The sequence below is a fragment of the Oryx dammah genome, unplaced genomic scaffold, assembly GCF_014754425.2.
Source record: "Oryx dammah isolate SB20612 unplaced genomic scaffold, SCBI_Odam_1.1 HiC_scaffold_27, whole genome shotgun sequence".
NCBI classification, from domain to species: Eukaryota; Metazoa; Chordata; class Mammalia; order Artiodactyla; family Bovidae; genus Oryx; species Oryx dammah.
The window spans coordinates 109,252,724-109,276,226 of NW_024070211.1; the positions used below are offsets into that span (position 1 = coordinate 109,252,724).

General features: G+C 38.8%; 1 protein-coding gene across 3 annotated transcripts in view; it reads right to left on the reverse strand.

Annotated features, from left to right (window-relative positions):
* The window catches only part of CCDC173 (coiled-coil domain containing 173), a 31,608-nt gene that overhangs the window by 6,798 nt on the left and 1,307 nt on the right, over positions 1-23,503 (reverse strand). Inside the window, exons 2-9 of one of the 3 annotated variants that reach the window (XM_040229292.1) lie at positions 22,481-22,655; positions 21,401-21,460; positions 19,208-19,381; positions 18,917-19,110; positions 10,856-11,012; positions 6,846-6,985; positions 4,258-4,450; positions 3,440-3,604 (exon numbers count right to left, since the gene is read on the reverse strand). In XM_040229292.1, the coding sequence (XP_040085226.1) occupies positions 3,440-3,604; positions 4,258-4,450; positions 6,846-6,985; positions 10,856-11,012; positions 18,917-19,110; positions 19,208-19,378 (1,020 nt within the window). In that variant the 5' untranslated portion in view covers positions 19,379-19,381; positions 21,401-21,460; positions 22,481-22,655. Of the gene's footprint in view, positions 1-3,439; positions 3,605-4,257; positions 4,451-6,845; positions 6,986-10,855; positions 11,013-18,916; positions 19,111-19,207; positions 19,382-21,400; positions 21,461-22,480; positions 22,708-23,503 lie in introns of all 3 variants that reach the window. The other 2 variants (XM_040229290.1, XM_040229291.1) reach the window with 2 other exon arrangements.

Genomic DNA, 23,503 nt, shown 5'->3' on the forward strand with positions numbered 1-23,503 from the left:
CCAAAGTCTGCTTGTGTCACAGAGACAACAGTTATCACATGCCTCCTAGTGGAAATACACAGCACCAATTGTGAGGGATTTTCAGCAAAAAATTGAGCCTGAATCTGACTTACCTTGGATTTTGCATGAAATGTAAGGAACTATACTACCCTGCGTGGCTGCCCACAAAATCCAGACTGTAATAACTTGAAAAGACAGAAACCCAGTTCCTTCAACAAACTGCAAGATAAACAAGACAAGGAGACTAAGAACAAGAAGGATGGGGATGATGGAAGAGTTGCAGGTTACAAGAAACTTGAAAGATACATCAATCAACCAAATAGAATATAGGGACCCTGTTTCATCCTCAAAAACCTTCAAAAAATAATTCACGAGACAGTCTGGTGGAAATTGAAACAACACTGAATGTTAAATGTTCCATATTTTTTGAACGTTTTAGATCTGATAACAGGATTGTGATTGTGTTAATTTCTAAAGAGTCCCTGGGTTTTAGAGATAGATACTGATATATACATTGAAATATACTGAAATATACATTGATAAAATGATAATGGTATTTGGTATTTGCTTCAAAATAATGTGGCAGATCCTACTTCTGATAATGGCCACATGAGGTTGGGCAAAACTCATAAAAGTTGATTATTAAAGTCAACCATTTCAGAGCATTGGTAAATGACTATGTACAGGCTATAGCTTGAGAAGTGTTTTTTCCTGAAAAACTAGATCAGAAGGTAAGAAGTACAAGTTCATAACATTCTTGTCTGGAGGGCATTGCTATCCCTCTAGCTCAGGTTGTGAAAACATGCAGATTATTGGACAATGACAGCAGATTCTATTTGGGCCAAGTGACAAAACAGCTAGAAATAGGAGGAGGAGATTCTGGAATGAGAAAGCTGTAATGATAAATCTACACACATTCCTGACTGATGAAAATACATCCACACAGGAGAACTTTTGGACTACCAATCTCAACCTGAACACAGCTTTCATAGCAGGCATAGGAGTAAAAGCTTTACTGGCTAAAGGTGTCTGAACATAAACTCTACCCATATTACTGGATGAATGTCAAACAAAACCAGTACAGTGAGGAAAGAACCCTAGGGATCCAGGTTTTAAAACATAAAAGTGAGCAAAGACATCAGAGGTACTGTGGTGAAGGCAGATTTCATAGTTTGCATCCAGGGAAAGCAACTGCCTACTAAAAAAGCAACCCTCAGAACAGAACAATCTGCAACATATTCTATATAAAGTGTTTGATTTTCAGCCAAAAATCACTTCAAAGAAATAGGAAAATGTTACATTATTTTCAGGAAAGAAAGTTCAACAGAAACAATTATATAACTTTAATAGTTATAAAAGTTACAACTATTAATGAGACTACATATTGACTTTGGCAATTAGATTTCAAAGCAGTTATGAAGATATCCAGTAAATTAAAAAATATGCTCAGAACAAGTGAATTGGGAATCACAGAATTAGAAACTATAGAAAACTGTAGAGTTGAAAGTTCAATAACTGAAATGAAAAGCTCACTAGGTGAGCTCAGCATCAGAATCAGTGAATTTGAAAGTAGGTCAATAGAAAGTATCCCATCTGGAGAAAAAATTATTGACTAAAACAGAATGTCAGATTTCTGGTACAATATCAGATGTCTCTATGCATGTGCAAATTAGGTCCCTGAAGAAAAAAAGGATAAAGAGGTAGGGAAAAATACTTGAAATAGTAAAATAAATACTCGCAACATTTGGTGATATTAACTAGCACGTCCAAGACCCACCACAAATCTCAAATAGGAAAAACTCAAACAAAACATCACAGTCAATCTGCAGGAAGCCACAATAAAAAAGCTTGTAATCAGCAAGAGATCAAGAGACAAATGACACATCACATACGGGAACAAACACTTAACAGATTTCCAGTCATAAGTGGTGAAGGCCAGAAGACACTGGAACAAACCATCAAAAGGCTGAAAAAAATAATGACATCCAATTAATTTCATATCCAATAAAAGCAAGATAAAGACTTCCATAAAAACATTTATCACTAGCCTACCTGTGCTATAAAACGTGCTAAAGGAAGTCTTGAGCCTGAATGGAAATAGTATATGAAAAGATGCTCAATATCACTAATCATGAGGGAAATGCATGTGAAAACCATGAGATACCACTTCAAATCCATCATGATAACAACAGACACAGAAAACGAGTGCTGAGAATTTGGAGAAGGTAGAACTCTTGAACGTTGCTGGTGGCTCCGTGAAATGCTGCAACTGCTGTAGAAAACAGTATGGTGTTTCTGAAAAACAACTGCGCAGAATTACAATATGATCTCGCAATTCCACTTGTGGGAATATAAGCAAAAGAATGGAAGGCAAGAACTCAAACAGGAATCTATACAGCAGTGTGCACAGAGTCGTCATTTGCAATGGCCAAAATATGGGAACCACCCAAATATCCACTGATGGATGTGTGGATAAGCAAAATCTGATATATATGTACAATGGAATATTATTCATCATTAAGAAGGAATGAAACTGAAATGCTGCAATGCGAATGAACCTTGAAGACACTATTTTCAGTGAAATAAGAGAAAAAAGGACAAATACTGTATGATTTCACTAATATGAGGTACTTAGAATAGCAAATTCACAGAGACAAAAAGTTGAACAGTGGTTACTAGGAACCGGGAGGAAGACAGAACAGACAGTTGCTCTTTAAAGTGTACAGAGTTTCAGAGTAGGATGATGAAAAAGTTATGGTGATGGACAGTGTTGACAACTGCATCTCAGTACAAATGTGCTTAATGCCCTTGGCCTGTATGATTAAAAATAGTAAATATTATGTATATTTCACCACAATAACAACCCAACTAAATAACTGGCAAAAGATTTAAGTAAACACAAAATAAGGCACACAACGACTAAAAAGAACATGAAAAGATGTTCAACATCTTTAGTTGTTAGGAAATGCTAAACAACACCATGAGATAACACTATGCTAGAATTGTTAAAAATTAAAAGATGGCAATAACAAGTGTTAGCAAGGATGTGGAGTGACTTGTCTTTGCATACATTGCTGGGAAGAATGGAAAATGGTAGAGCTATTCTGGAAAACAGTTTTCAGAAACAAATGATTACATGCCCAGTTCTGCATACATGTTCTCAAATCTCTGGGACCCCCACTCACCTCAGAAATGAAACCTATGAGATCCCAATCAACATATTCTCTGGATAACAGTTATAAAAGACGGGAAAAAGTAAAAGAAGCATCACGGCCTGCCATACGCATCTGTATTTTCTTTCACATTTACTAAAACGCAATTGAAACTAAAGAAAGATAAATACCTGTACAAAAGACAAACCTAGTACGGAAACTTCAATACTGATAAAAAGCAACTCTTCACATTTTTAGTACATTTTATTATAAGTAGAAATAATTACCATTTGCTGAATATGGGCATCTTGAACTTCTCGACGTTCTTTATCAGCTTTCCGCTTTTTTTCCTTTTCATGCTCCCAGAAAATCTGGTCTGCTTTCAGGATAGCTAGCAATTGTTCTGTAGCCTCTATTTTCCTTTGTCTTTCTTCTTCCTCTTTATTCTTCATCTAGATGATAGAAGGCAAAAGAAAAAACCATTTTTAGCAACCAATGGCCTTGAAGTTAGAAAGTTCCAAGTGGAAAGTCAGCCAGGCACAATGAAAGCGCCAAAAGTTGGGGTGACTCCCACATGGCCAGTTTACTTTTTGTTCTAGTAATATCAAGAAACAATGAAAACATAAGTAGAATGATACTGGTTTAAAAAAATATAGGAATAGAAAAGCAAGACCATCTCAAAATAGGGTAACATTTATAGCATTATATAACTGCTATAATGCTTAAAAACTATCTAAATCTTATGCAAGTCAGTCATGTAAGGGATAAATTCTGAAGTATTAAGATAGACAGAAACACAATGGGGTAATTTTTACCTGGTTTATCTTAAAAACATTCAAATGAAAGGTAATAACTTTTTTACATTTCAGATGGTTCTGAAACCGAAGAGACTATTACTTTGCATCTATAGAGATTTATTTGTAATTATCATGTCATCTTCTATTAGAAAGTAAACATGGTCTGATTTCAAAAATATTGGAAGATAATTTTATACAATGTTTTTCAAATCTCTTAGTTTTTTGTCAGAGAAGCAGAGGGAGTAAGTTAGGAGAAACTGCAGCAAAGGGCTCAATTTTGTTTGATTTTTACTTAGTGAATTGCTTACCACAAGAGCTCTATGTTCTGCGATTGCTTTTAATTCTGCTTTGTTTTTTTCATATTTTTCTCTTTCTCTTTTTTCCCACTCAGCCTCAGCTTCTGCAATATCTCTAGCAATAACCAAATCTTCATTGTCAAATTTCTCTTTCATTAGTTTACTCAGGAAGTTATTTATTCTTTCTCTCCGTTCCTCCATTAGCCTGTAACAAAATAACCATTTACTAGTCAAGTCTTCAAGAATGGTTTTGTTACAGAGCCAACATACTTTACATGAAGATAGATAACTTTCCTTTTGCACCGGCTTAAGTCCCCTCTCTAGTTCAGGGCCAAGCATAGTGCCTGGCACATCATCAACAATAACTGCCTATCTGTTAAAGGAATGGGGGCATTTTGGTTTAGGAAATTGGGCAAAAACTTTTAACTTGAGTTGTGACATATTCACTGATCAGAGTGAGTTTGCGAAGCCACACTGGAGAAGGGAAGAGAAAGGACACAGCGCATGCCCCAAGGAAGTGACAACCTAAAGTGGGAAAAGGGCCTCCCTGCTGTCTCGGTGGTAAAGAATCCACCTGCCCGTGCAGGAGACACAGGTTTGATCCTAGTCCAGGAAAATCCCACAGGCCATGGAGCAACTAAACCCAATCCACAGCTACTGAAATCCACATGCCCTAGAGCCTGTGCTCCACAACAAGAGAAGCCACTGCGATGAGAAGCCGCGCAGTATGACTAGAGAGCAGCCTCTGCTCCCTGCAACTAGAGAAAGGCCACACAGCGCCAAAGACCCAGAACAGCCAAAAAGTAACAAATGAAAAAATAAAGTGCAGAAAAGGCAGTTATGTAAATAAATATGCAGGCAAAAGGTGATAAATAAACCTAGAAAGTGATGTGGGCAAATGAAAAAAGGAAGCCCGCATGGAAAAAGTCACATTTCACCTAGGCTTTCAAAAACAAGTGTTTTTCTAAACACTTTTATTGATTATCTACTAGGTGCCAGGGACTATTGCAGCTATTGGGACATAGAAGTAAACAAAAACATGAAAAATCTCTGCCTTTGTGGAGCTTTCACAATAGTTGGGGTAGAGACACAGCAAACTAAATAATTAAAATAGTATTGGATCACCAATGAAAAAAAAGAAAGCCGTTAAAGTGATAAGCAATGTGGGGTGTGGGGTTATAATTTTAAATAACACAGGGATGTCCTGAATGAGAAGGCAATATTTGAGTAAAGATCTGAAAGAGTCAAGGGAGGTGAGACTTTCCCAAAGAGGGTACAGGAGAAACTCAGTGTAAGTGAGGAAGAGGGAAAGAAAGAGAACAGTAAGAGATGAGGTTTGGGAGAGGGAGTTAGGGTCACTGGGAATTAGGATGGGTACAGAGCCCCATGGGCCATAATCAACACTCTAAGTGTGGTGTGAAGCCACCAGAAGGTTTTGCACAAGTGAAAAGCATAATCTAGGCAGAAACATGATGTACTGTATCTTCACTCATCTCATCCCAAATTGCTCACTAAGGTAAGCAATGACCTCTACTTCTGATGAGTGCTGTACTTTAAAACTCTCTCCCTCTAGTCACCTAACACTGATGACTGCTCTCTGCTTAGTAAATTCTCTCTCTCTTACACACACATCCTTTGCAGTTTCTTTGCTTTTCCTCCATTCTCTGGAAACTATTCCTTGGTCTTCATATTATCTTTGTTCTCCATTTGACCTTTAACTATGGATTTCCACAGGGACTATGTCACCTTCATTTCTTATCTACTCCCCCCTAGGTGAGCTCACCTGTACCCACAGTTCCAGCTGCCACTTGTATATCAATGGCTCATAAAGCCATCTCCAGCTTTTATACAGCTCTCATACCCATCTCCTAAAGCAGAAATATTCAGTATTTCCAGTCATCTACCACACAGATGCAGAGACATTACTTTGCCAAAAAAGGTCCGTCTAGTCAAGGCTATGGTTTTTCCACTAGTTATGTATGGATGTGAGAGTTGGACTGTGAAGAAGGCTGAGCACCAAAGAATTGATGCTTTTGAACTGTGGTGTTGGAGAAGAGTCTTGAGAGTCCCTTGGACTGCAAGGAGACCCAACCAGTCCATTCTGAAGGAGATCAGCCCTGGGTGTTCTTTGGAAGGAATGATGCTAAAGCTGAAACTCCAGTACTTTGGCCACCTCATGTGAAGAGTTGATTCACTGGAAAAGACTCTGATGCTGGGAAGGATTGGGAGCAGGAGGAGAAGGGGATGACGGAGGATGAGATGGCTGGATGGCATCACCAACTCGATGGACCTGAGTTTGGGTGAACTCTGGGAGTTGGTGATAGACAGGGAGGCCTGGTGTGCTGTGATTCATGGGGTCGCAAAGAGCTGGACATGACTGAGCGACTGAACTGAACCAAACCACATAGATGACATCAATATTCCATCGGAACCCCAATTCACATGCTCCAAGCTGAAATCACAAAGTCACTAAATGCCCTGATATACATAAAATAATAAGACCTTTATCCCTAAAGACTGCACTTTCATATCACAACTTCTGATTTAAAATAATTTCAGATAGTACTTTATTTAGCACAAAAATTATTTTAGACACTGACCTGTGTTTTTCAGCTTCCTTCTCTTTCCCCATTTGTGTAAGACGCTTTTTTGCTTTGATAAATTTTCTAATCTTTTCATCTTCTTCCTCTTGCTGCTGCTGTTCTACAGCCTTGATGATATGTTTATCATTCAAATGTTCCTGGGGCAGGGGCGGGGGGGGTGGCAGGCGGGAAATTGTGTTATCACAAAGAAAAGTCTCAACATATAGATATCTAATAGGAACCTGTCAAATGGTCAGCTTCTAATATAATTATTTCTCTCTTGGAAATTTATCTCAAGGAGATAATCATAGCTGGGCATTAAATTTCATGTACCATGTATTTCATCTCAGAGTTATTTATAATATTGAAAAATTGAAAACAACTTCTAAATATTCAATGATGGAGAAACGATTAAACTATGCTCTCAAGGACATTGGAAGATATAAATAACAATCAGTAAGTAGGAAAAAGCAGAATATAAAGCATTACCATAGTGTATTTTAGTTTTTCATGCACATTTAAGTTTACACTGAATATATAACTGGAAGAAATGCATCAAATGTTAACAGTAGTTGTCTCTAGGGTGAGATTATAGATGACTTTTACATCTTCTTAATCTTCTGTATTTCTTTTCAAATATCTCATTTCTTTACAACTATGTAATCTAAAACAATACTATTGACATAATTAAAAAATACAGTAAATATAATCTCATTTAATGTTTGAATAGTTAATATAGTCATGTGCCATACAAATTTAAAATATTTTAAAAACACACAGTGTAAAATTTTTCCTACCACATCTACTATCTTCCTATGCCTAATTCCACCCACCAGGCTCAATTACTCTGAAACAAATTTCTTGTCTAGGCTTTCTTTTTACACATATACAAAAAATTATACAGATGTATATTCTAATAAAAATTTTTAAACTAGGTCATTTTTTAAACAAAAAATAAAAATCTGTTCATATCAGCATATATTCTACTACCTGACCTCAGTTAGCCATCACAATAATAGGTGCCTTTAAACACAACAGCTGGGATATACAGATAGATCAGTGCTTCTGTTACCAAAAGTAGAAGTGAATTCAAGATAAAAGTTACTAGGTGCAATTATTTATTATTCCAACATATTTATAACTCAAGTTTACTATGTACCTACTATGCTTAAGTACTCTTCTATTTTATGGGATATTACTTTTAAAAGCCTGTAATCTGGTTAGGAGATAGATTAGTTGACTTGAAAAGGTAAAGAAAATATCAAACTTTTAAAAGTGATTGTTTTGAATTATTTCTTAAAAGCTTTATTTTACTGTTCTTTCTAAGTTATTGTAATGTTCATAAGGATTTTTATAATAAGAAAAGACTGGAATTAACACAAAGTTAATTCTGATTTTTTAAAAGTTGAAAGCCTCAGCTCAAGGTCACATAGCTAGTAAGCAGCCAAGTTAGCATTCAAAACAGGTCTGTCCTATTCCAAAGTGACTTGGAGAGATAAAAATATTATATTCATGAACCAAGAATAAGATTTCATACAAAAGGAATAATGATATTACTGGTATTCTATAATACTTTGAAATTAAAACTTTCATCACTAAAATTAAAAATTCAATAGAAGATTTAGAAGACAAAGTTGGGATAACTCTCAAAGTAAAAAAAAAAAAAAACAAAAATGGCAGGAATAAGTAACTGCCTACTGAAGAGTCCTTCTTCCCTTCTGCATAAGTAGCAGAACCCAGATTTTGTTCAGAGTGGCAACAGTCTCAGCTAGAAGACTATATTTCCAAGCTTTCTTTTCAGCGAGGTGTCATCACTAAATTACAACCAATGAGATTTAATGGAAATTGTTAAGTGGGAGTTCTGAAAAAGTTCCTTAAAAGGAGAAAAGATAGAACACTCTTTTCTGTCCTTCATCCTTTCTTCTTCTTGCTGCCTGGAGTCTGGTCAGGAGGGTGGGAGTTCCAGCAGTTATTCAAGGCCATGAGGCAATCCTGAGAACAGAAGCCACCTCTGTTCTGAGAATAGGAAGGCAAAAAAAGAAAAGCTGTCTCATTCCTTGTTGATTCTGGAGGAATCATATCAGCCTTGGAATGATTAGCTCTGCTCTTCAAATAAAGGTTTAATTTTTAAGGTACTGTTGCAATTTATTTTGTAATTTTTTACATTTTTCATTTTGAGTTTTCTGTTATATGCTTGTACCCTAACTAATAATATGAAAAACTATTTTTTTTTTTTAATTAGAGCATCACTTCAGAAAGTCCAGAGGGGTTTTAGAACAGAGAAAACAAAATAGAAAGGGACAAAATTATAGAAGAAATAAGAAAACTTGACACATTTATGGGTTAAAGCATCAACTAAGTGCTTAGCAAAATGAAAAAGACCTACACAAGGTATGCCCCTGTGAAATTTTAGAGATTCTGAGAGCTTTCAGAGAAACAGAGAGAAGGAAAGAAAAAGCCAAACACAGTAGCTTACACACATAAGATGAAGACCATAAATGGGATAAAACTTCTCAATAGCAACACTGAAAGCTAGATGATTAAGAAACAGTAAATACACAACTCTGAATTCTGAACCCAGAATTCTATATCCAAACTATAAAGCAAGCATTACCTTAGATGATAACCTTTCCAGATAAGAAGTCAAAAATTTCACCTCCTCTACAGCCTTTCTTCAGAAGCTACTCAAAGATGTATTTCAGCAAGATGAAGGAATAAACCAAGAAAGAGGAAGGCTTAAGGTTGAGGAAATAGGAGCTGTGACCCAGGAAACTGGCACAGGGAAGGCCCAGAATGGCAGCTGAGCAGCAGGCCTAGAAAGCAAACAGTCCAGAAGGCAGAGGATGAGGGACTCTGGATGTGGGAGCACCAAAAAAACCAATAACAGATAATTTACTATTACTTGGTTGAACACTTGAAAACTAGTATCATCCATTTGACAGAAGATGGAACATATGGAAAAAATTGAGGTGTACAACTTTAAAGCAAATGAAGACAATGACAGTTATTTTAATCACAGAAACATATTTATGGAAGCAAAAAATACAATCATAGTATATGAAGTGAAGTGAAGTCGCTCAGTCATGTCTGACTCTTTGCGACCCCACGGACTGTAGCCTGCCAGGCTTCTCCGTCCATGGGATTTTCCAGGCAAGAGTACTGGAGTGGGGTGCCATTTCTTTCTCCAGGGGATCTTCCCAACCCACGGATCGAACCCAGGTCTCCCTCGTTGGAGGCAGACGCTTTACCCACTGAGCCACCATATTAACTCTTTGATGGACAATATTCATTTAATCATAATAATGATTAAACTAAAATTATACCCTGATTATTTAGGGAGAAGAGAATGAAAAGAGGGTAGTATCAGAAAAGAGCTAAATCCTCTTTAGGACAGAGAGACAGAAAACATTTAAAATTGATAAATCAAGATACATATCTTGAAAGCTTAATATATTTTTAAAAATATGTGGATTATTTAGAATATAATTTTCCAAGAAGCAGAAGGAGTGGAGCAAGGACTGCTACTCTAAGCGATTTGTGATGTTTGATGTTTTAAATCTGTATGTATGTAACTTCGTGAAAGTCAGACACAACTTAGTGACTAAACAACAACAACGAATATGTTACTTAAGAATAAAAAATAACTTTATAAAGAAAAAGATGTTAAAAATTACAAAATAAATTACAACAACCCTAAAACAATTATTACCATTTATGGAGCACAAACTAATAGTGCAGCAGATACTGAACATGTATCACCCCATTCGTTGCTTCTAACAGCTCTCATTTTAAGGATAAGAAAATTCATTGGACAAAAAGTCTCCTTCTCTTAATTCTTGCTCATGAGTAACAGCACATACATGTGAAACAACAACAAATATAGTTCCCCTCAAACTATACCTAGAAACCCAACTTAATAGTAAGCTTGTTTTCTACTCCACTATTGTTTATTAAAAATATACTGAAAATTAGGCATTGGACTTTGTACATTTCTTGAAGACATACATTTCTGAGTATTGTCTACTTACAAAAAATAGCCTCCTGCTTTCATTGATCTCTTCTTTTTTCTTTCCTTGTTTTTTTTTCATTTCTATTTCATATAATGAGTTCTGTCGTTTTATTTCCTCAGCATCCTTTTCTTCCTCTTTCCTCCTTCTTTCTTCTTCCTCTTCATGTTCTTTTATTCTAAAGAAAAAAAACAACAACTAAAATTGAGAGTGAAGCAGAAAAATAGAATATATTTTAAAGAAATGAATTAGATTCTTACTGGGATGATTTGAAGCTGTAAAGGAAAACTTCTGGATTTCTTTGGGGACAAGAACAGATAGGTAAAGAGCAGTGATAAAAACCAAATCCAAACTCTTGGTTATCCCAAGATAATTGGATTGCCAATTATTTTTCTTCCTTCAAATATGCTTCATTACTCATCAAAATTAAGCCCTACACCAAATGTTTCTTTCCTTTAGAAAGAACCCGCCTACTGAACAACAGACAGTATGCTGAGATGGTGACACTGTGTTACAGAGAAGTCCCTAATCCCTTCTGCTTTTCCACTTCAGCACTACAAGACACTATCTAAGCTGTGGACCTGGGCCCTCAGAAATGGGGTTTGAAGAAAGGCAACGATTTCCTTACCCTGCTGGCCATTTTGGTTCTTATCCTCACCCCAGCCAACACTTACTATTGATGCCTTCTGACTGATGAGTCATCAAGTGCTGGTTCTCTCAAGGCTTGCCTGTGAGTTCTTCAGAGATCCCTGAGCAGCCTCCTCACTGCAGAGCTCCAATCTGGATTTAGCACCAGCTCTGTACAACCCACAGCAAAGCTGACTGTGGCTCAGATCATGAACTCCTTATTGCCAAATTCAGACTTAAATTGAAGAAAGTAGGGAAAACCACTAGACCATTCAGGTATGACCAAAATCTAATCCCTTATGATTACACCATGGAAGTGAGAAATAGATTTAAGGGACTAGATCTCATAGATAGAGTGCCTGATGAACTACGGATGGAGGTTTGTGACATCGTACAGAAGACCATCCCCATGGGAAAAGGGATCAAGACCATCCCCATGGAAAAGAAATGCAAAAAAGCAAAATGGCTGTCTGGGGAGGCCTTACAAATAGCTGTGAAAAGAAGAGAAGTGAAAAGCAAAGGAGAAAAGGAAAGATATAAGCATCTGAATGCAGAGTTGCAAAGAATAGCAAGGAGAGATAAGAAAGCCTTCCTCAGCGATCACTGCAAAGAAATAGAGGAAAACAACAGAATGGGAAAGACTAGAGATCTCTTCAAGAAAATTAGAGATACCAAGGGAACATTTCATGCAAAGATGGGCTCGATAAAGGACAGAAATGGTATGGACCTAACAGTAGCAGAAGATATTAGGAAGACGTGGCAAGAACACACAGAACTGTACAAAAAAGATCTTCACGACCCAGATAGTCATGATGATGTGATCACTCACCTAGAGCCAGACATCCTGGAATGTGAAGTCAAGTGGGCCTTAGAAAGCATCACTATGAACAAAGCTAGTGAAGGTGATGGAATTCCAGTTGAGCTATTTCAAATCCTGGAAGATGATGCTGTGAAAGTGCTTCACTCAATATGCCAGCAAATTTGGAAAACTCAGCAGTGGCCACAGGACTGGAAAAGGTCAGTTTTCACTCCAATTCCAAAAAAAGGCAATGTCAAAGAATGCTCAAACTACCGCACAATTGCACTCATCTCACATGCTAGTAAAGTAATGCTCAAAATTCTCCAAGCCAGGCTTCAGCAATACGTGAACTGTGACCTTCCAGATGTTCTAGCTGGTTTTAGAAAAGGCAGAGGAACCAGAGATCAAATTGCCAACATCCTCTGGATCATGGAAAAAGCAAAAGAGTTCCAGAAAAACATCTATTTCTGCTTTATTGACTATGCCAAAGCCTTTGACTGTGTGGATCACAAGAAACTGTGGAAAATTCTTCAAGAGATGGGAATACCAGACCACCTGACCTGCCTCTTGAGAAACCTATATGCAGGTCAGGAAGCAACAGTTAGAACTGGACATGGAACAACAGACTGGTTCCAAATAGGAAAAGGAGTACGTCAAGGCTATATATTGTCACCCTGCTTATTTAACTTCTATGCAGAGTACATCATGAGAAACGCTGGGCTGGAAGAAGCATAAGCTGGAATCAAGATTGCTGGGAGAAATATCAATAACCTCAGATATGCAGATGACACCACCCTTATGGCAGAAAGTGAAGAGGAGCTAAAAAGCCTCTTGATGAAAGTGAAAGAGGAGAGTGAAAAAGTTGGCTTAAAGCTCAACATTCAGAAAACGAAGATCATGGCATCTGGTCCCGTCACTTCATGGGAAACAGATGGGGAAACAGTGGAAACAGTGTCAGACTTTATTTTTGGGGGCTCCAAAATCACTCCAGATGGTGACTGCAGCCATGAAATTTAAAGACACTTACTCCTTGGAAGAAAAGTTATGACCAACCTAGATAGCGTATTGGAAAGCAGAGACATTACTTTGCCAACAAAGGTCCGTCTAGTCAAGGCTATGGTTTTTCCAGTAGTCATGTATGGATGTGAGTGTTGGACTGTGAAGAAAGCTGAGTGCCAAAGAATTGATGCTTTTGAACTGTGGTGTTGGAGAAGACTCTTGAGAGTCCCTTGGACTGCAAGGAGATCCAGCCAGTCCATTCTAAGGGAGATCGGTTCTGGGTGTTCTTTGGAAGGAATGATGCTAAAGCTGAAACTCCAATACTTTGGCCACCTCATGCGAAGAGCTGACTCACTGGAAAAGACTCTGATGCTGGGAGGGATTGGGGGCAGGAGGAGAAGGGGATGACAGAGGATGAGATGGCTGGATGGCATCACTGACTTAATGGACATGAGTTTGGGTGAACTCTGGGAGTTGCTTATGGACAGGGAGGCCTGGCGTGCTGCGGTTCATGGGGTTGCAAAGAGTCAGACACAACTGAGCGACTGAACCATACAACCCACAGCCTCAGTCCCCCTACCGTCACCACCAGGAGCAGGCACCATCAGTGGTTTATCACAGATTCTGACTGCCCACATTTGGTAGTTGATCCTCAGCATACTGGCAAGACAGCTCCAGCCTGAGGTGTCTGTGTCTATGCATCCACGCATCCTGCCCAGCCAATCAACACATGTTCCTGCCCTCAAGAAGCTTACATTTGGGACTTCCCTGATGTATTCAACCTCATCTATCCTTTTTAAGTGTCTTTACAATAATTTTTTTAAGAGTGTTGATCAAAAATCCTCTTTGGGGGTATTTTGGCATCACAGAGTCCCTTATTTGCCCTGTCCTCATCATGCCCACTGTGAGTCACAGGCAGACTCTCATACTGATTGAAGACAAACAATAAAATAGGCCATATTTTCCAAATACTGATGACAAAAATCTGCAATTCGTCTAATAAATTAATATCTGCGGCTGCTAAGTCACTTCAGTCATGTCCAACTCTGTGCGACCCCAGAAACAGCAGCCCACCAGGCTCCCCCTTAATCCTGGGATTCTCCAGGCAAGAACACTGGGGTGGGTTGCTATTTCCTTCTCCAATGCATGAAAGTGAAAAGTGAAAGTGAAGTTGCCCAGTTGTGTCCAACTCCTCAAGACCCCATGGACTGCAGCCTACCAGGCTCCTCCATCCATGGGATTTTCCAGGCAAGAGTACTGGAGTGGGTTGCCATTGCCTTCTCCATATCTAATATATATAAATACACTCATTATCACCTTTTAATCAATTAATCAATGATTAGCATATACTTCCACATCCCAGGTAGCTCATTAGTAAAGAATCTGCCTGCTAAGGGAGGAGCCATAAGAGGTGTGGGTTCAGTCCCTGTGTCGGGAAGATCTCCTGGAGGAGGAAATGGCAGCCCACTCCAGTATTCTTGCCTGGAAAATCCCATGGACAGAGACTTGTCCTGAACATAAATGAGTAACTACAATAAAACATTCTGAGGTGACAGCTATAAAACTCTTAATAACGGATACTTTAAATTTTTTCTTTATTTTTGGCTGTGCTGGGTCTTTGCTGTTCCATGGGCTTTTCTCTGGTCGCAGGGAGCAGGGGCTACTCTCTAATCGCGGTGTGTGGGCTTCTCGTTGAGGTGGCTTCTCTCATTGCAGAGCGCATTCTCCAGGGCGCTCAGTCTTCAGTGGCTGCAGTGCAAGGGCTCACTACTGGCTCCTGAGCGCTACAGCACAGGCTCAATAGTTGCCGCATGTGGGATCTTCTTGGATCAGGGATCAAACCTGTGTCTCCTGCACTGGCAGGTGGATTCTTTACCACTGAGGCACCAGGGAAGCCTAATAATGGCTATTTTTGAAGAGCAAAATGAAAGTTAAAGACACTGAATAGAGTGGAAGTAAGAAATTCTAAATTTTACTCCAAATTTTGTTATATTGCCTGAATTTGAAACAACAGGCATATTATTCATTTATGCTGCTGTTGCTTCAGTCGTGTCCGGCTCTGTGTGACCCCATAGACGGCAGCCCACCAGGCTCCCCTGTCCCTGGGATTCTCCAGGCAAGAACACTGGAGTGGGTTGCCATTTCCTTCTCCAATGCATGAAAGTGAAAATGAAAGTGAAGTGGCTCAGTCGTGTCCGACTCTTAGTGACCCCATGGACTGTAGCCTACCAGGCTCCTCTATCCATGGGATTTTCCAGGCAAGAGTACTGGAGTGGGCTGCCATTGCCTTCTCTGATTATTCATTTATAGTTTATGAAATTTAAAAGAAAAATTTGAGGAGCAGATGAATATACACTCATATGTTAAAAGTGCTTAATCTGGATCACAGCATTTCTGGTGATTTTTAATTTATATCCTATTTTATTTAATTATATTTAAAAATAATGAATGAATGATGTAATAAGTATAAAAATATTTTTTCTTTAAAAATGGTAAAAATGTCCTTAAACTGTACTATTTATTTTTTTGACACATTAATACAATGTATATATTAATACATTTAAACTATAGTATGAGGAAAATGGTCTCACACAGGGTGGCTGATGGACAAGGAAGAGACTTTTCACTGAATCCCCTTTGTGCCTCTTCCTATGTGCATGCATCAGTTATTTAGAAAAGTAAGTAAAATAACACCCAAATATTCTCCTCTCCATATGTACAGTAATAGCTACGTTAAAAACAATCAGCTTGGATTTCCATTTACCAACATGGCAAGATTTCATGACATACTCGGGACTTCCCAGGTAGTGCTAGAGGTAAAGAACTGCCTACCAAGGCAGGAGACACAGGTTTGATCCCTGGGTTGGGAAGATCCCCTAGAGTAGGCAACAGCAACCCACTCCAGTACACTTGCCTGAAAAATTCCACAGACAGAGGAAGCTGGGGGGCTGTAAGCAATTGACAAGCTGTAAGAGGTCCGGGGGGAACCTGTTAGGCAGGAGGAGACTGGTGGGCTACAGTCCACTGGGCCACAAAGAGTCAGACAAGACTGAGCACAGAGACTACTGGTGAGTGAAGAAAACATTCCATAAAACAATAGTGTGGATCCAGTGTTATTTTATAGAATGTGAGCATACATGCTCAGAAAAAAAGTCTGTATCAGTGGGTCAGTGATTACCAAGGGCCAAGGGTGGGGGACTGAACTTAATGCAAAGGGGCATGAGGGAATTTTGGGGGGCAGTCAAGTGTTCTACATCTTGATTTGGAGGTGATTATACAGCAGTATGCTTTGCGGGGGCATAGGGCATGACTTACGGGATCTTAGTTCCCCAACCGGGGATTGAACCCTAGTCCCTTGGCAGTGAAAGTACAGAGTCCTAATTAATGGACTACCAGGGAATTCCCAGCAATATGCTTTTTAAAAAGTGGATTTTATTAAATATAAATTATACTTCAGTGAATGAAACCCTGTCTACCACTAACATCAAAAAAATCTATATGGCTACATACCAAGACAATAACAAATTACTGTGTTGGATTAAATTATTTGCCGGGGGCCAGCATGAGGAATCCCGCCCGTGACAAGGTCATGCGGAAGGAAGCCTGACAAAACGCAAGGACGTGATCAGGCTTCAGGGGTTCCCCCTGGAATTTCTTGAGCATCCACCCTCCAAGACCAGAGTCTGCCTGCTTTTCCACTCTTCTAATATTCGCTGGAAAAAGTCAAATCAGGGCTTTAGTCTTCTGCATTTGAAAGGGATGTTTCAGTTAAACCCCTCTGATAGCTCTCTAGCTTGCCTAACAGGTTCCCCCGGACCTCTTATAGCTTGTCAATTGCTTACAGCCCCCCAACTGCGAGAGGCACAAAGCTTAAAAGCATCTTAAAGATACAGAGCCTTTTCTAAAGAGCTAAAAATCATATTGGTGACAGGATTTCACTGTTGACTCAATGATTGCTGCCAGGCCTCCATATTCTTTATCTTTTAGGCACCTGGGAGGATGTTAATCAATGTAAACGGGATATGGAAAAAGATATATAGTAGTTTTGATGTTAGCAACACTAGACTTTTGAGTTAATCACTTTTCTTTTGTTATAAATCACTGTACTCCTTTTACTTGTTATAAATTGCTGTATCTTTGCTGTGTAAGAATGTAACTTTAGTGTTTTTCTGAGAGTGGCACCAGACTTTGGGAAGATCAACACAAATAAGCCTTCTGGTTGACAAACCTTATCAGAAAAGGACTGTAAAATGTTAATTGGCCCTTTTGGCCGGAAGATGATGTAAATTACCTAAGATTTGTGTATACAACTAGGTATGCAGAGAGAAAAGCCTGGTTTTGATAAGAATCTGGGCTGCTAACTCTGCATAACTTTGTGTTACCCATTGATCTCCATGTATTATCAAAAGTATAAAAAGCCTTCTGAACAATAAAGGATGGACCAGGTTCTCGGACTAGTCTCTCAGCCTAGTTTCTTGGGAATCTGGCTCCCCCCCTGCCGTGTCTCTCTCTCTCTTTTTCTCCCTCTCCCTCCCTCTCCTCTTTACGCTAATTTCAGGCTGAATTCCCATCTGGAGCTGGGCGGCTCACCAAGTCTACTTACTCATCCTGGCTTCTAAGACCCGCGCAAAAGGGAGCCTAAGGCGGGGCACCCTTCGATATTCACGTGGGCGCCGGTGGCCCAACGTAGATGGTGCGAATCTCTTGTCCTGAGATTTTATTGGTCTTCCCCGTAAGCCAAGTTATTCAGCCTCCTTTCTCCACTTAATTTTCCTACTACACTATTTCTTCTTAATCTCTTTTATATTTCTATATAAATAAGTTTTTCCCTCGCCTATCCATCTCTCCTTCAAATCACCCTGGTTCCACCGGGGCTGGACCCCAGCAATTATTGTTCAAAAAGATGGACTCCCTCACTCCTCACTTCCATTCTAAGTCTATGGCTCTGTCCCACTGAAGTCAGCACGGTGACGTGACTACAGACTCATGGTAGGCCAAGTGTATTTCCTTACCCTTTGACTCTCTTTGGGTTTAGCCATGTGCTTGCAAGCTAATTCTTTAGCATCTGTCAATACCATAAAAACAATTTTCCCCTGGTGCTTGCTGTCCCTTCATCCTGGACCTCAAAATGAGATCCACATGGAATAGGATCAGAGCCTTTCCTGCAGTAACAAGCAAACCCAGCTGTCCTACAGTTTGAGGAGAAGCTGCCCAGCCAAGCCCAAACAACCATACACACATGAGAAATAAATGTTTACTGTTGAATGCCACTAGATTGTGTGGCATTATGATAACAATTGTAACTAATATATTATCTTTGGATAAAGGAATAATCCACCTGCAATGCAGGAGACCAAAGTTCGATCCCTGGGTTGGGATGATCCCTTGGAGAAGGAAATGGCAACCCACTCCAGTATTCTTGCCTGGAAAACCCTATGGACAGAGGAGCCTGGGAAGCTGAAGTAAATGGGGTCACAGAGTCACACACGACTTAGTGACTAAGGCACCAAAGGAGTAATAGTGATTCTTAACCTCTTTCTTATTTTTTTTTCTACTTACGAAGTATATCAGCATATGTTACTTTTATAATCAGAAAAAAAGCTATATCTTTGAGAAAAAGAAAAAGGTACAAAAAAAGGTAATTTATATATACATACTGTTTTAAATGATCTTTAGCAAGAGCCACTCTTTCTCTGCGTTGTTTTTCTGCTTTTTCTCGTTCTTCTTTAAAAGCTTTTTCAACATTGAGTTTCAGTTGTTCCTCCCATTTTTTATCTGATTTTATTTTACTCTTTTGGAATTCAATCTGTGCATCCCGTTCTTTCATAACTCTACTAAGAAGAAGTCCTGACTACAAAAAAAAAAATTGCAACATTTTAAGAAAATGAAGTCTAGTTATATACAGATATGTTAAATATACATAAAATCTAAGAAAACCCAAGTAGTACATGAAAGTTTTTCACTCGTTCTGTCTGGTAAAATTGGTATTGCTTTGCAAGTTCAATGGCCTTTTTCCTTTCTCCTTGTTTGTATATTGCTTCTTCTATATCAAGAATTTGTCTTTCTGCTTCTATTTCTTCATCACGCTTCTTTTTGGCTTCAAGCTTCTGTTCTTTCATCCCCTACAAAAAGATAAAAGCAGTAGTCTGTTTTCATTTTGTAATTTAACCTTACAAAATTTATTATAATTAGAGCTTTCCCTGAGTATTGTATTTGCACATACCATTAATAAATATGAGGTTATACTTATGAGCTAATCTTTAATTCAATTTTTTAGGTAATACATTTACATGGTTCAAAATCTAAAATATTACAAAAGTATATAATGGAACTCTCCCTCCAATCCTGGAATCTCTAAGATAAACACTTACCTTAGTTTCTCACATTTACTTCCATAATTCCATTCTATATTTAATAAATAATATTGCTACTTTTGTCCCTTTATCTATTTATTTCTGGCTGTGCTCTGTCTTCGTTGCTGCGAGGGCTCTTCTCTGCAGTGAGCTGGGACTACTCTCTCGTGATGTGCGAGCTTCTCATTGCGGTTGCTTCCGTCGCTGGGGAGCGCGTGCAGGCTTCCATAGTTGTGGCTCCTGGGCTCTAGGGCAGAGGCTCAATAATAGTTGTGGAGCACAGGCTTGATTGCTCCACAGTACGTGGGATCCTCCTGGATCAGGGATGGAACCGTGTCTCCTGCATTGGCAGGCAGATTCTTTACCACTGAGCCACCAGGGAAGCCCTTGAAAAAATCAACAACAACATATTTCACGTGTTCTTCCACACCCCTGAGGAGGTAGCCAATGTCTCATGTCGATGAAGTCATTTTCTCCTTTATGGGTCATATTTTCTACATCTTAAGAAAATCTTGAAAGTGAAGTGAAGTTGCTCAGTCATGTCCGACTCTTTGCGACCCCATGGTCTGTACCTACCAGGCTTCTCTATCCATGGGATTTTCCAGGCAAGAATACTGGAGTGGGTTACCACTTCCTTCTCCAGGAGACCTTCCCGACCCAGGGATTGAACCCAGGTCTCCCACACTGTAGGCAGTCGCTTTACCATTTGAGCCCTAAAACCTTGAAGCTATCCTATGATTTATTTTTAAATGTTCCATTTTCCACATTTAGGTCTTAAATCCAGCTGAAATTCATTTTTGTATATTCTGTACCATTGGGATATAATTTCATCTTTTCCATATGCCAGTTATTTCAGTATCTGTTATGGAATTTCCATCTTTTTCCATCTAATTTGCAATGACATTTCTAGCACTTGGCAGGCTCCCATGTATAACACAGGATTGCTTCCAGGCTCTCTCTACTGATGAATTATTTTGCCAATCCCTGTGCCTATACTGCAGTTTTTATTATTATGTTTCTACGACACTTACTACATTTCTTTCTTCTTTAACACCCAGGAGAGTGTAAAGTATTAGGTGTAGTGTGGTACTTCTGGAAAAAAAAAAAAAAACAGGGAGTATATTTCACACCCCCATCTATTTATGGACCAAGGGCTTTTCTAAAATCAAATATTTTACAGTATATTTTATATATGCTCTTTTAGCCTACAGTTTGACAAATGCATAGTCACTTATAGAACGGTTCCATCTTCCCCTAAAATTCCCTCATGTCCCGTTAAGAGTCAACTATTCCCCCCACCTGTACCCCCTGGCCATCACTGATCTGTTTTCTTTCCCTGTAGGTTTTGCCTTTTTCAGAATGTCACATATCATATTACATATATGATATCAGTCATGATGTAACTCTTCCCTCTTTTAGAAAAAAGAGAATTCATAAATTATGAACACTGTTCCTAAAGCAAGGAAAGACAACCTTTCTGTGTCCCCTCCCAAAGACAGATAATGTACCTTGCAACACAGTGAGGAAATATGCAAAGTTGAGGGGGTAGGGAAAAGTGAGAACTCTCTAAGCAGATATTATGCTTGCACAGAGTTTTAAAAATTTAAAACAGGAAAAAATCCTGTCTCTCAGTTCCTCAATGATCCAGGCAAGTGCTGTAGGGGGATGAGAATATCTTTTCCCAGCATTTCTCCCCAGGTGAGATAATAAAAGGAGTCAGAGGACACCTCCCCACTTTGAAGTAGATTCCCACTCATGTACATGGCACTAAAGTGCAGGTTACTGTACCTCTTAGGTAGAGAATCTTACAGATGCACAGAGAAGGGCACAGCAAAGACATATATCATTCTAGAAAAAGATGGAATGACAGACAAGTCAGAGACAGATGAAAAGAAGCTGCCTGGATAGCTCAAGAAGCTCCTTGGTTTCTCAGTTTCAAGACCTGTGTTTCTGCACAATCCTCCATCATAACAATAACCAGCATCACCCTGATATCCAAACCAGGCAAAGACATTTCAAGAAAACCAATATCATTTCAAGAAGACCAATATCCCTCATGAACACATATGCAAAAATTAACATTTTAACAAACTGAAACCATCAAAAAGATAACATATGACCAGCAGACATTTATCCCAGGAATACAGTCTTGCTTCAATGTTTGAATACTGATCAATTCACCATATAACAAAATTAAGAATGAAAACTTCATGATTATGTCAACAGAGACAAGTAAAAAAACAAGAAGCACTTTAAAAATCAAACATCCATTCCTGTACAATAAGGCAAAAAGAAAGGAAAGAGAAAGAAAGAACTAAAAGACACCCAGAATGGAAAAGAAGTAAAATTCATAAAACTGTCTTTGTTTTCTGTTGCAGCTCAAATGTCAATATCTCCTTGATGTCTATCCATCAACTGAGCATAATAACAAACTGTGTTATAGCCATACAATGGAATACCACTCAGCAATAAAATGAATAATTGATACAAAACATGAAAGAATTTCCAAATAATTGTCTGAAATTTATAATAGACAGCAGATCAGTGGTTGCCTGGAGACATTGGAGGAAGCATGGGGAGGAATGACAGGAAGTAAAATGGGGTACAGGAAAACTTTCTGGGGGGCAATTAATATGTTCATTCTCTTGACTATAATAATGGTTTTGGGGGTAAATAAGCACCTCCAATCTTAAATTGTACACTTTAAATATATCCAGTTTACTATATGCCACTTATACCTAAATAAAGCTGTTGAAAATGTGTTTCAATGCACTGTAATGCTATTTTACATCTTAAAAATATTTATAAAAGAGTACTAAGAAGAGTAAGTCTTCAGTGCACGTGTACTCTCAGGTGGTTAATACTTACTGCATATGTATTAGTCCAGTGTTTTACCACTTCTTGGGATCGTAAATGCATTTCTTTCTTTGCTTTTCTTTCTGCACGAAGGCATGCTGCTTCTCTGGTCAAACTGTCTAGGCTATCTCGAATCCTTTCCCACTCATTGTGTGGAATTATGGTGACCTGCCGGAGATCTACTTTGCTAGGCAGAAGAGGTGGATAGAGAACTTGATCTTCTTCACAGTTCTTCATTTCTAATAAATTTTTAAAAATGAGTTAAAAACTTTCAAGAGAAGTTTAAGCGATTTTTTCACAGACATTTCTATATTGGCATACTATCTGGAAGTTGTTTCAAAGAATAATTTTATTCTTGTTATCTTAAGAACAGCTGGGATTAAGTGGAAAGTATTTTGGGGCTCCAAAATCACTGCAGATGGTGAGTGCAGCCATGAAATTAAAAGACGCTTACTCCTTGGAAGAAAAGTTATGACCAACCTAGATAGCATATTGAAAAACAGAGACATTACTTTGCCAACAAAGGTCCGTCTAGTCAAGGCTATGGTTTTTCCACTAGTCATGTATGGATGTGAGAGTTGGACTGTGAAGAAAGCTGAGTGCCAAATAATTGATGCGTTTGAACTGTGGTGTTGGAGAAGACTCTTGAGAGTCCCTTGGACTGCAAGGAGATCCAGCCAGTCCATTCTAAAGGAGATCAGCCCTGGGTGTTCTTTGGAAGGAATGATGCTAAAGCTGAAACTCCAATACTTTGGCCACCTCATGCGAAGAGTTGACTCACTGGAAAAGACTCTGATGCTGGGAGGGATTGGGGGCAGGAGGAGAAGGGGATGACAGAGGATAAGATGGCTGGATGGCATCACGGACTCGATGGACGTGAGTCTGAGTGAACTCTGGGAGTTGGTGATGGACAGGGAGGCCTGGTGTGCTGCGATTCATGGGGTTGCAAAGTGTCAGACACGACTGAGCGACTGAACTGAACTGAACTGATACAAGATTTAAAAATCAGAAGACATAAATTTGAGTCCTTGCTCA